Below are 13316 nucleotides of genomic sequence, written 5' to 3' on the forward strand. Positions count from 1 at the left end.
TAACCGTCAAATGAATCTGTTGTTGGCCAATTATGAGAAATGTCTTCTGGATCCGTATTCTTATAGCACAACTCCCAACAACTTGGCTATGTACGGCATAGGCTGATATCCGAAGTTCCCCTGAACGAACATGTAACAATAATTTGGAAGTTAACTTTGGATTTATGGACTAGAAATGAATAATGAATGCAAGTAACACACACACACACACACACATATATATTATATATATATATATATATATATATATATATATATATATATATATATATATATACACACATTCATATATACACTATGCAAATGAGACAACCCAGAGAACACAGACCGCAAAAAAAGGAATGCAAAAAAGGAAGGCCAAAACTAGAAAACCTAACTGTCAAAGTCAAAAGTTCGGACAGATTTTAATAGGAGTGCAAATGGATTACGCAGGAAAATATTAGTTGTCATAAAGAGTACAGCTAACGTTTCATTAAAATGTCAAAAGACGAGGATTCTGGATCATTTTTACAGATATGTGTGCTAAGTAGGAAGTTGTAGTATATAAACATTAGCTACCGTAAATGATAAAAAGAAAAAGAGATATAATGAAAATTATAACCCCTTTAATCCGCAATAAAGTAGAATATAAGGAAGTGGCTTAGATAAAATTTAAAGCCAAAACTAGACTGGGATAATAAGTGAAAAAAAATGAGTAGAAATTTGTAGGAAATGGAAAAGAGAAATTATATAAGTGCAAATAAACGAAGATAATATTCTATCAGCATATTTTCATAGGAGCTAATACAGCGAAACTGATTGTCATAGACAGGTAAACGAGGACGATTCTGCTGTATTTCTTTTTATTGTAGAGGAAGCAAACAGAACAGAACCGAAGTGGTTGAACCATCAGCCGAATAAAAAAGACAAAATTGAAATAGCGAGAAAGCTTTTTATCCAGTGACAGCATACTGACAATAAAAATGAAATAAATATATATTACTTGAGAAGAAAAGGCTAATGACAATAAAGGAAGAACATTTTAAAACCATGGGAAACACAAACGAGTAAACCGTGGTAAGTGGGGTTGCCGTTGCAAAGGAAAACCCTCGACCTGAAGTGCTGCGCTGAACAGAGCCTACTCCTAGTATAGAATTTGGCGGCGAATATTCTTTCTCAGGCCAACTGACCTATGACAGCCAAGTTAAGCAATTTTAAATTACTTGGTGAGTATATTTACTATATTACGAGTTTTAGAAAGCAATATCCGTCTTAGGCTATTATGCAAATATGGCGTTTAGTGTAATGATGACCGGAGGTTTTTCTAATACTAGGGCTACCTACCCATTTTTAGGCCTATCACTTGCCAAGTTCACCAGATTTTTTGTTTTAATAATTGACGAGTTTCCTATTTTAACAGTTTGACAGATTATTTAGCGTTTGGGGTGTTTTTAATGGCCGTTTTGCCATTATCATTGTAATGTCATACTTCGCCTACTACTAAAGGCTACTAGGTAGGCTTGTTGACAGTAGGTAGAACTCCTACCGAACTCTTTTAGACTAACTCATGGAATAGCTAGAAGGCTAGGCCTGTGATTAGAATAGCCAGTCAACTCTGTGCTATCAGAATAGCTAGGTACAAGCATGGTAGATCTAGGGTACTTGGGTATCCGCGGCAGCCTAGACTATGGCAGTTGCGGTTTTTCTATGCAGTTTTACCTACTGAACAGGATTTTAAGTAATTTTTATTTGGACGACTGTAATTAACCCCCTGGGGCAAGCACTAAACATGGCAAAATAGGGTAAACAATCACAGACGATCCACCATCATCACGCTGGACGGGTCTTATTCACTCGATATTTAATTGGTGAAACAAGAATACAATTACAACTCTAAGCTTACCATTCAAAAGATTGAAGTTTCGTCAAGATACCTAATGTGATATAGGGTAAAAAACCGCATGGTACAGGGGTGGACCATGTACGATCAATGTGTACAACCCCAAAAAAAGTACATTATAGTGCGTCCTGACATCGGAGATGGGCATCAGTCGCGACTTCATGTTGGTGAGAAACAGAGCTAAAGACCTCTACTCTCCTTTCAAAGTAAGTATTTTCTCCAAAGTTAGAAATTAAGGCCAAATTTTAAGATTTAAACAGAGGGTAGTGAAAAGGGTGTCCACGGCAATCCAAATCTCACCAAAACGTGTTCAACACTTTTACTTACAACTCGAAATATTTAGAAGATTGACGCCATCTCGATGTTTACGGAGTCGCGTGTGTCAATAAACTTCCCATTTCCTGTGATAAATCCGCACACCACTTGCACCCACAGACGCTGGGGCACTTTCATAACAACAATCAGAACACGGTCCCTAACCGGCTTGTTTGTTAGTAAACAACTGTTTTGGTAGAAGATGACGACGAAGCGTGCACTTGGATAATTTTTTATATAAATATTAAAACATCAATATTTTACATATTTATGATGATTAATTTGAAAATATTCGTTATTGAAAAGAAACTCGATTCTGACTCAAATTTAAGTAATTATTTTTCGGAATTAGAACTTTCTTTTAAGTCCTGTATATTATGACGTCACGACATCTTGACTTTTGTACCTATTGTAAATAATTGCTTTACTCAACTTTCTTGCAGAACAGTTTTACCAGTTATTTCATGCAGATTATCAGCTATTCATGTAATTGGTATAATCGTAATGTGCATATATATCTATTATTTACTTTTTGTATATATGAAGATGTTTTACTGCCGGATTATCGCCGCAGTGTGACGCAATCGTTTTCGGTCCCTGGGCCTCTGTTTTCGCACCATAAGAAATTATGGGGCCGAACTTGCAATGACCAGAAAGTCGTTAAAGAGGAAAGTTAGCATTGAGGGAGGGGCATATGTTTTTATTTTGATTGAGAAAAATACAAATTTATTCAATAGCTAGCTTGTAAAAAATACTTTATTACAAAAAACTTGATTGACAACTAAGCAGCATACCTACTATGGGTTTCAGCGACAGTGCAAGCACGTTTTTGGGCAATACCTATTTCTGTAACGAACACTCGTATCAGAACAAGATTTTGCTATAGTGCATTACACCCAGTGCCGTAATTTATAAGGGTATCTTGAAGCACTAATCGTAAAGAATAACGACCACTTGTCCTTGTACCAAGAGACAAAAACTCCATATGCAGAAATGGATACGAACACGATGATACGTAGGTAAAAAGCTCCACCTACCCTCTCCCCCCCCCCCACCCCCCCCCCCTCTCTCCACCGCCACCCCTTTCCTTCTTCGTTCCTTTCACCTTCCTTTTATCTCCTCCTCTCCTTCTCTCCTGTTGCCATTCGGTAATTTGTTTGACCCTCCAAACTGGGTATAGACTACACACCCAAAATGTTGAAATTGGTGAAATTAGGCTATGTATTGAAAGTATATATACATAAATATTAAAGCAATTTTATCATAATTGCATTACTATGACAACTAGAATTCATGGAAACAGTTTATAATAATGAATTGGCGTATGTGTGAAGCCTCCACTAATGTGGCAATGAGGATTTTGCCATTCTTAGCATGCAAACATTAAAGGTTACATTTATTTCTGGCATACGGTTATTAAAGAAATTCAGAATACTAATATAGACTGAAATCAATGAAAGCTTGGAAAAAAAAAATATAAAAAAAAAATATATAATCCACTTATGCTTAGGGTCGTTCCTCTATGGTTTTCGGCAGCCAAGATGACGAAAACATTAGAAACATTAGATTGTATCTACTCTAGAAATATCTGTAATTTTTGGGGGTAATTTGGTTGCAAAAAAGGGATAATATACATGAATTAAATTAAAATTTTTAAATAACAAAGTAAAGTTGAACTAAATAAGGAGTAAAGTAAACAATTTAGGGAATATAACTTTGCAGTTTTGTTGTCTGCTGCTTGTAACTGTGTTTGTGGCACGCGCGCTTAAGAACCAAGAACAGCAACTTGTTTAAAGTGCAATGTGGAGTGAATTGAGACCAAAATGTGTATAATAACAATCAAATAAGCACTGTGGAGTTTCAGTTGTGATGGCAGTAAGGATAAAAACCACTGATTACAAGGTAAAAATGAATTCAGTTCAAACCATGACCCTGGGAATAAAAAGTTTCATACTTTCAGTAATATAGGCAACAAAATGTTGTTTTTCTGGGCTCAGCCTGTGTCGCTTCGTGAAATATCCTTTTAGTTCATATTTCTAAGGTAAATATTGCTAACATTACCAGAGAAAAAACCAAAATGGGATGTCAGAGTATTCTGACTCTCACGCCCTATAAAAGAGGGTGTCGGTATGGTTTTCTGGGGCGAGTGAAACCACTACCACGGGCCTCTTGTCATTTAGATCCCTCCTTCACAAAATCCTCCTGCTAGAGAGAGCTGATACACAGCCCGCGTCAGCAACTACTACTACTAGCGCTCCCACGCCAACACGAGCGCCTCTAGCGGCCATCCTTTCTGTTAGCAGAATCCCGCACACTCGTGTTTTTTCTTGCTGTAGTAGTAGTAGTAGTATAGTGGGTGGGATATGCCTTTGAAACAGCTCCCTTGCTTCTTTTATTCCTCCTTTGTTTGTGTTTGTTTGAGTTTCTTCTCTCTGAAATACCACATTTCTTTTATAAAATCTTTCCTATTCTCCACTTCCTCCCTCATTAGAACTACCAATAAGATTATATTTGCTACTAATTCCTCTTTATTTTCTTGATATGGTTGCTGCATAAAGCTATATCTATTTCTAATTGCATTGTATGCTGGACAGTAAAGTAAAAACAAAATGTTGTAAATTTTCATTTTGTTCCTCACAGTATAAACATTTTGTATCTTCTCCTTTTATCCTATTTTTGTCATTTAATCCTAGTATACCTAGTCTGGCCCTACTGATCAGCATTGTTTTTTCAGTGTTATCATACCAGATTTCTTCTCTTATGTTTTCTTTATATTTTCTGTAGATTCTTAACGTTGACTTTTCATTCATTTCTTTCTGCCATGTTTTCCTGTCCCAATTGTTTATTATTTCTCTTAACTGTTTGTCTTTAACTACTTCAATTTTACTTAAGTTTATGTTTAGTTCTTTCATATACTCTTTTACTTGCATTATCCAGGGTGTTTTTTTGTTTTCATACTGATCTATGGTTATCTCATATAGGAGCCTATTTCCACCATTCTTCAGTGTATGTTTCAGGTAGAAAAGTTTATTCTTCATATCTCTAGATTGGCAGGAAGAGGCCCCTATTTCAGATCTTAACGCACAACTTGCTGTGTAACTTGGCGCTTTCAAAATTGCTCTGTATACTTTATTGTCTATCTTCTGCAATTCATTTATTGTTTTCCTGTCAAGTTTCATGACTTCCATTGCATACATGAATGAAGGCATCGCTAGTCCTTTCCAGTACAATTTTTCCTATTACCCTGCTACAGCTTTTATTGATGACTGCATTAGCCATATTTGCCATCTGCTTTGCTTTAATTTGGGCGGGCCCTTTTTATCTGTTCTCTGAAGCAGTCTTTCATGTTGTTGATTGTTACTCCTAGGTATTTAATATTCTTAACTATTTTTTATTCTTCTATGTGCTCCATATTCTCCACATCATCAATACTGTACCAGTCGTTGTATATTAGTATGTTACTCTGTCCTTGTTTTATGTTTAGGCCCATTCACCTGCGATTTCCATAAGGGTTTTTATTGATTTTGTTATTTCTTCTAGTGTGTGCCCTAGTATTAACCCGTCGTCTGCATATAGTAGTGCCACTATCCTTATTACTTCATTTCTGAAACCTTCTGTTGTGTTTTCTCATTTTTCTATTATCAGGTACGTTATTAATAGAAAGAATATGGTTGAGCCATTGCATCCCTGTCTTATTCCATTAGTTACATTTAGTTCTTTTTGTTCTGTATTGTTAAGGCATAGGCTTGTTACATCATTTGTATATATCTTTGCAACTGTATTTATTACTTCTGCATGTAGCCTGTATTTTCATCATGACCTCAATGAGCTTTTTCCTATTAACTGAGTCAAATGCTTTTTGGAAGTCTATTGATACTGCAAATAATGGGTCCTTTCTTCTGTAAGTTTCTTGTATGCAGTATTGTAAGATATATAAATTATCGATCCCTCTCCTTTGTGCGGTAAAGCCTGATTGCAGTTCATTCATTTTTCCTATATTTCTAATATGTTTTTCTATTTTGGTTCACACACAGGATCCCCATGAAGATTTTATATGATGCATTTGTTAGAGCAATTGGCCTTAGATCTTTGACTGTGGGATTTGTTTTTTGGGCGTAAGTGTTGTTTTTACTTAAACCAGCTTTTTCTGCGTTTTCCTGCCCTTCAGTATGTTATTTAAACATCTGCCAATTCTTTTTGAAGTTGTTACTTTGTAAGAGTAATTTGAACAGTACTGGCTTCATTCCATCTGGTCCTGGTGCTTTATTTGTCTTCATTTTCTCAAGTTGATTTTTTACATCTTCTTCTGTTATGTTGATTTCTTCCATGGGTCTAATCTCTGTCTCTGTTGGGTCATACACTCCATGCATATGTTCTCTTAAAGATATATGGCATTTCATCTGCTGTCCTAATCTTTTCACTATTTCTTCCATGTCTTGTTTGTACTGTTCTTTCTTGCTTTCATTCCATATCTCTCCTATTTTGTTTCTTCTTTTTGGTATAGTTGTTTCCCAGAATTTTTACCAGCTCTTTCCCTAGGGTTTCGTCCTTCATCTCTTGCTTATTTTCATCGAATATTCTTATCCATTCTTTTTCTGATGTGATCTTTCCTCTCAGCATGTCTATATATTCCCAGAGTTTTCCTGTGTCTGTTTTTTATCATTCATTATCTCATTTCCTAATCTTTTCTTCATATGCCTTCATATGCTTTCTTTATTATTATCTGTAACTTTTTGTTTTTGTTTAAGATATGCTTCTTCACAGTATCCTTTTTCTTCTATACTGTGGCTTTTCCCTTTTTAAATTTGTTATATACCCTTCTTTGGCTTATTTCTTTCTTTAGTTCTTTGGTGACCCATACTGGTTTTTTGTGTTTCTATTTCTTCTTGCTTTCCTGTCTTTAACCTTCTTTTGATTATCTTCTCTAAGTTATTTGTTTTTGCTTAACTCATTGTTTCTTCCAACTGGGTTGATCTCCTTTTCTGTCTTGTTGGCTTACTTTATACTCTATATATTCAAGGTATTTCCTGGTAGACTCTTCTGTAACTTTCAAATATTTGATTTCTTTTGTTTCATTTCTGAATGTTTTCCTTTAGTGTTTATTTTGAATTGGACCTTTATGAGGTGATGGTCTGATGGATCATATTCTATTTTCCCTCGTCTATCTCCATACATTCATATATTTTTATACATATTTTGGTTGACTAGGGCAAAGTCTATGGCACTGTTCTGATCTCCTCTACTCCAGGTTATCTCTCCTTTGCAGCTGGGATCTCCTTTAATAGCGTTAGATCATATTTTCCATCAGGTCCATAACATTTTCCATTTTGGTCAAGTTCTTGTGTCCCTATGAAACCTAAATGCCCATTGAAATCCCCAAGGACTATCATAGGCAGGTCTGTTGATTTTTTCTATGGCTACATGTTAAGGCGCTTATTATTCGTTATTTCTTTCTTTCATCACTAGTTGACATGTAGACCGAGAATTATGTTGAATATAACCTTTACTATTAGAATGTCTTTGTGTTCCGACTTTTCTTTTTCTATCTGATCTCTCCTTTGTTCTATACTTATTAGTAGGCCTCCTCCTTTGGTGTCGTCTTCATCTCTCATTGAGTCTACCACTCTGATGCTTGTTGGGAATAGTAATTTTTGCTGTTTAAGGTGTGTTTCTGTGATGCACATAAGTTGTGTTTTTCTTTTTTTTTTTTTTTGTTATCCTCCACTAGCTCGATTATGTTTTTGCTTTTGTCAGTCCCTTGGGTGTTTAATAAAGCTTTTATTTTCAAGGATTTCTTGATAGAATCTTCTTGTTCTTGCTTCGGACATCACTATTTTTTTTTTTTTCACTTTCCTCTTATTTTAACCAAAATTGCTTCTATCTTCTAAATCTTTCCGAGCTTCTTCTGCTCCAGCTAACCCTTTTTATCTATCTTTTTCAAACCACTTTTTTTTTTTTTTTCTTCTATTTTTTTCTTCTAGGTCCTAACAGTTCGAGGAAGATTGTTACTTAAAGTTCCTTTCCTTCACCTACCTCTCCTGGCCCTAAATTAAATTTCCCCCGCTTAACTTTCCACTTAACCTATCCCTCCCTAGAGCTCTTACAACATTACCACTAGATATTTCTATTATTTTTTCCTCACCTAAAATCCTAACTTTATTTAACACTCCTAAAAAATAAATTAATTACGATTAACTACCTTACTCCCTATCTAATTAATTTATTTCAAATTCGATCTACCTTTATTTAAGCATTTTTCCTACCGCTAACGCCCTTTATTTTTCCACTTCTAGAGGGGGGTGGGAAAACAATTCTTTTTGTTTCTATCTATATTCCTCTGGGAACTTTCCTTTTTAGACCATTCCTAAGAGTCGTTCTGAAAGTTTTCCTCTTCTATGTCTTCAGAAAGTTTTCCGCTCTTCCTTCTTTCAAGCTCTTCCCTTACTTATGATGAAACCATCCTTCCTCTTTGTTATTTATCCTCCTGCTTTTTTCTTTAATTTAATTCAGATCTTGAATATAACTATCTTTTTTTTTTCTCTTCTTTTTTCAGCAGTCCCATGGTCTGGAACTATAGATATTTTTTTTTGTAAAATAATCCTTCCTTTTGATTCTTTATTTTCCTTGAGGCATGCCTTATCCAGTATGGCACTTTTTAATATGGTTCCCTTTTTTTTCCTTTTTTTTTCTTTTTTTTTTTTTTTCCCTCTCCACATTTTGGCCCTGCGTTTTCACTAGAAGTGGTCCTGGGTGGTGGCTGAAGAAGAAGTGGTCTTTTGCTGGACCTGGTGGAGGAATCTGGTGGTCCTGGGGCCTTGATCTCTTGGTCCTACTGCTGGCTATATATGTTCGCCGTCATTGTTTTTTGTTTTGAACCTTGTTGCAGGGTTTGCATCGTCCGTGTTTGGTTGTGGCCTACCTACCGTAAACCTTACTACAATAATCTTTAATTTTAATTCCATTCATTCATTCTTATTTAAGTTTAAGGTTCTTATTTTTTTTGTGAATATTTTTAGTTTTTGCAAGCAAGCACCTCTCTTCATCTAAGCCTTTCATCCTTCATTCTATCTAAGCTTCATCATTCAAGTTTTTTTCTGTTTCCATCTCCTGCTATAACTAACTTCTAAAATATGACTCTGGCATGTTGACATAATTGATTAGGTTTATTTTTCCTTTTCCTTCACTGGTCCTTTTCCTTGTTCCTTGTTCCTGGGGTTTTTCCTTTGGGCTGCCTGGGGGGCCTCTCGTTATTTCTGTTTCTCCGTCTTTCTCTTATATTTCTTTCTTCCAATTTCCTTTCCTGGGGATTGTTTCCCTCCTTATTTTCTACTTCCTTAACGTAATTTCCCTAGATTATTCTAGATCTACTGCGGTTGGGGGCTGATGTCTCTCTCTTGGTATTCCTCTCTTCCTTTTAATATTTGGGGATGGTTCTTGTTTTTTTGTTTTTGCTAAGGGCGTTTTTCTTTAAATTGTCCTTAGAATGCCTCTTCCTTTATTGTCTTTGACTACCTATGGACTGCTTTAATTTAAATTTCCTTAATGTCCTTAAGGTTTATTTCCTATTTGCAGACAAGTCTACCTTTAAAAGCGTCTGGTTCTTCTTCTCCCTGAGTTTCTTTGATTCTCTGTAGTCCTTTCTGGTTCCCTGACACTTACTAACAATCTGCAACAATAATTCATTTTATGACATCTACAGCTCTCTGACTCCCAGCATACTGATCCATTAGTGATATTGGCAGTCAATTCGTATGAAAACCATTTCACCTACATTATTTTGTCCGCATTCTAAATGCCTTTTTGTTGCCTACCTACCTTTCCCTTCTACACTGTGGGCACGTGTCCCCCTAAAGAATTTTTTTGGTGAGAGTCCTAGCACGGTTTATCAAACTCCACCGACGCTATCTCGTTTTACGCCTAGATCCTGCCATTTATTATATAATGCCTTAGATATGCAATAAAAAAATTGTAAATTCCAATGTTGCAATACAGCAGTTCCCCTGGTTAACGACGGTGGGGGTTCCGTTCTGTGAGACCGCGTCGTAAGCCGAAAATCGTCGTAAGCCGGAACGACGCTTGGGCAATATGTCTTAAACTAAATAAAAAAGTTTATAAAAAACCTTACTTGTAATTCCTTTGGTTTACCACTACAATGTTTGGTTTCCTGTAAGTTTTATGTTAACAACCTGGAAGTTATTTTTTCATAAAAGAATTGCTGGGTTCTTGAAGGTAAAAACTATTTTGAATCCGCTGGTGACACTACAATTCTTGAAGTTTTATGTACAAACCTGGAGTTGAATTTTGCCAAATCTTGAGGGCTACAAAGAACAGCTGATTACTATGTTTACCGTTTATCATATAGACCTAATTAAAGTAAACGTATATTTTAAATAGGCCTTATATATTAGTATCAACAAAAGCATTTTCCTGCCATGAGTCCAGAGGTCCGGTTTTAATGAAACGAACACGTTCTCTGTTTCCGATCTGTTTGCAGAAAATAAACCGTTTACGTCAATCCCCTAGACCATTGTTTGCCAAGGCGTCTCTCTCGTCCTCTCTTCTTCGCTCTCGTCTCGGTCTCTCTCTCTCTTCTCTACACTCTCTCTCTCTCTCTTCTCTCTCTCTCTGATCAAATTACACTGGAACCTTGAACCGTGAGGAACGATTGCCCGAATATAAGAATGGTTTTTGAGATACAACAGAAAATTTGCAAAAATATAAGCTTTGATAGATACGAAATAAATTTTTTGAGCATGTTCGATTTTGCGATGAAACTGTTTTGGTTGTATAGGCGACCGATAAATGGGCGTTCAGTCTGTTTGTTTGTTGGATGCTTGCGAAGGTTTTTAACATGTCGTTGTTTAGTTCGTTGTATTTGCGCCTATTTTTCGTGGTTATTTTTGTCTATTTTATATTCATCCATGGGTCTCAAAGCTAAAGACAAAGCAGGTGATAAAGAAAAAACTCCCAAGAAAATGATTTTTTTGATGGCAAGCAAAAAAACATGAAATTATAGCAAACAGCATGAACCGTGGGCGTTCATAATCCGTCGATTTGGCAAACGAGTATGGTCGAAATCCTTCTACAATTCCCATCCCGGATCATCAAGCAGAAGGAAGCTATAAAAACCTTCCAAAGGCCATCACCATTATTTCTAAACTACGAACTGGATTAAAAAAAAAAGAAAAAAAAAAATAATTAGTTTAGCAATGTTTATTTTTCATCATATGTTTTATTACGTAGTTATTAGTGTACATACGTAATAAAAAGAGAACAAATCGTTCCCTGCCACCCTTCCCTACCTCCATCCCCTGCTGGCCTCACGTCATCTTTCGTTGTGGTAAGTAAATTCCTTTCTTTTTTTTAATTGATTTTATTAACATTATCATTTATCACATTGCTATGTTATTTTATCATTATGTGTTATTACTCGTTTATTTGTGTATAAATTGTGTATATTATATGTAATTTAGCTGTGTTTAGGTGTGGTTTCATAGCGCTAGAATGGATTAATACATATTACATTATTTTTAATGGGAAAAAATGCTTTGAGATACAACTGTTTTGATATACGATGATGGTAACGGAGCAAATTAAATTCGTATGTCAAGGTTCCGTTACTGGATAATGTCTTCTCTTTGGATACTTCGATTTTTGCCAAATCTTGAGGGCTACAAGAACATTGATTACTATTTACGTATCATATAGACTAATTAAAGTAAACGTATCTTTAAATAGGCTTATATTATTAGTATCAACAAACATTTACTGGCATGAGTCAGAGGCCGTTTAATGAAACGACACTTCTCTGTCCTTAACTCGGAGCGTCGGAAGACGCTCTTCTCTCTCTCTCTCTCTCTCTCTCTCTCTCTCTCTCTCTCTCTCTCTCGTCTGTCGTCTCTCATCTCTCTCTCTCTCTCTCTCTCTCTCTCTCTCTCTCTCTCTCTCTCTCTCTCTCTCTCTCTCTGATCATTACTGGATAATTTTTCTCTTTGGATACTTGGAATTTGCGTTGTAATCTAACCAGAAACTTCGTTTTGTTGTTATTACTGGAAACAAGCAATGATTTTTTCATTATTTGCGCTTTTGGACTGTTATATGTAAACTTTGCGCACCGCAAGCTAGTATGTATTCATTCGCTCGGAAACTAGTTTCTGCATATGAGGCGTTCACTAAAAAAACATAGCAAAAATACGACAATAAAAAAGTGTTGAAAATCATCATAACCTCAATTTTTGTTGTAATCTAACCAGAAACTTATTTTATTAATATAACTGTGCTAAACTAAAGTAGGCGCCGAAAGTACACCCCAGTGCAATTTAGGCAAACGCATACACACGCACCCCTTCTTCGACCTGTTAAAGGAATGCAAAAATTTAGTAAAGATATTGAAATGGTGTGTCAGTTTTACCTTAGACTTTCTAGTATTTGGTAGCACCAAATTTGTTCTCTTTAGCTGCCTTCAGCCGTCGGGGAACACTTTCATGAGGTGCTGACAGATCTCTGGTTCGATACTGTTCCAAGCAGCGATGATGGCGGCTTTGAGTTTCTCGATATTGGAGCAGTCAACCTTCTGCAAACGTTTTTTAATGATCGACCACAGATTTTCTATGGGACTAAAATCAGGGGAATTAGGGGGCCATCACTTAAAAGCTCCACACCACAATCCTGCAACCAGTTCCTAATCAATGGCGTTGTGTGGCACCGTGCGCCGTCTTGCTGAAGAATTGAAGCACCTGTCTTCTCAAAGCTCCCCTCTAAATATTCATTTAGCACAACGTAATAAATGTGCTGGTTTCACTCGTTCATTATTTTCAAATATACACAATTCCCCAACTCCCTCATAACCCATAGAACCCCATACCATCAAAGTTTTGGGAAACTTTTCACGAGGACGAATAAGTTTGTCACTGCACTTGTTAAGGCGGGGACTTCGCCAAACTTCGTTGAGGTGCTTGCCGAGCAATGGAATGTGGATTCGTCAGTGAACAACACTTTTTTTCCAGTTATTAACGTCCCATTTACCAAATCTATGAAAAAAAACTTTCGTTTCTTAATATGGGCGTCAGTTAGCTTGCTCTTCTTAGGAGCCACAACACTTGAATCCCAACTTGCATGACAA

The 13316-nt window shown here is 36.1% G+C and overlaps 1 protein-coding gene across 1 annotated transcript in view; it reads left to right on the forward strand.

Annotated features, from left to right (window-relative positions):
- Positions 1–1051: 1051 nt before the first annotated feature.
- The window catches only part of LOC135220792 (centromere/kinetochore protein zw10 homolog), a 310898-nt gene continuing 298633 nt past the window's right edge, over positions 1052–13316 (forward strand). Inside the window, exon 1 of the mRNA XM_064258288.1 lies at positions 1052–1205. Within this exon, the coding sequence (XP_064114358.1) occupies positions 1172–1205 (34 nt within the window). The 5' untranslated portion in view covers positions 1052–1171. The remainder of the gene's footprint in view (positions 1206–13316) is intronic.

Source organism: Macrobrachium nipponense, chromosome 2 (genome assembly GCF_015104395.2).
Source record: "Macrobrachium nipponense isolate FS-2020 chromosome 2, ASM1510439v2, whole genome shotgun sequence".
NCBI lineage: Eukaryota > Metazoa > Arthropoda > Malacostraca > Decapoda > Palaemonidae > Macrobrachium > Macrobrachium nipponense.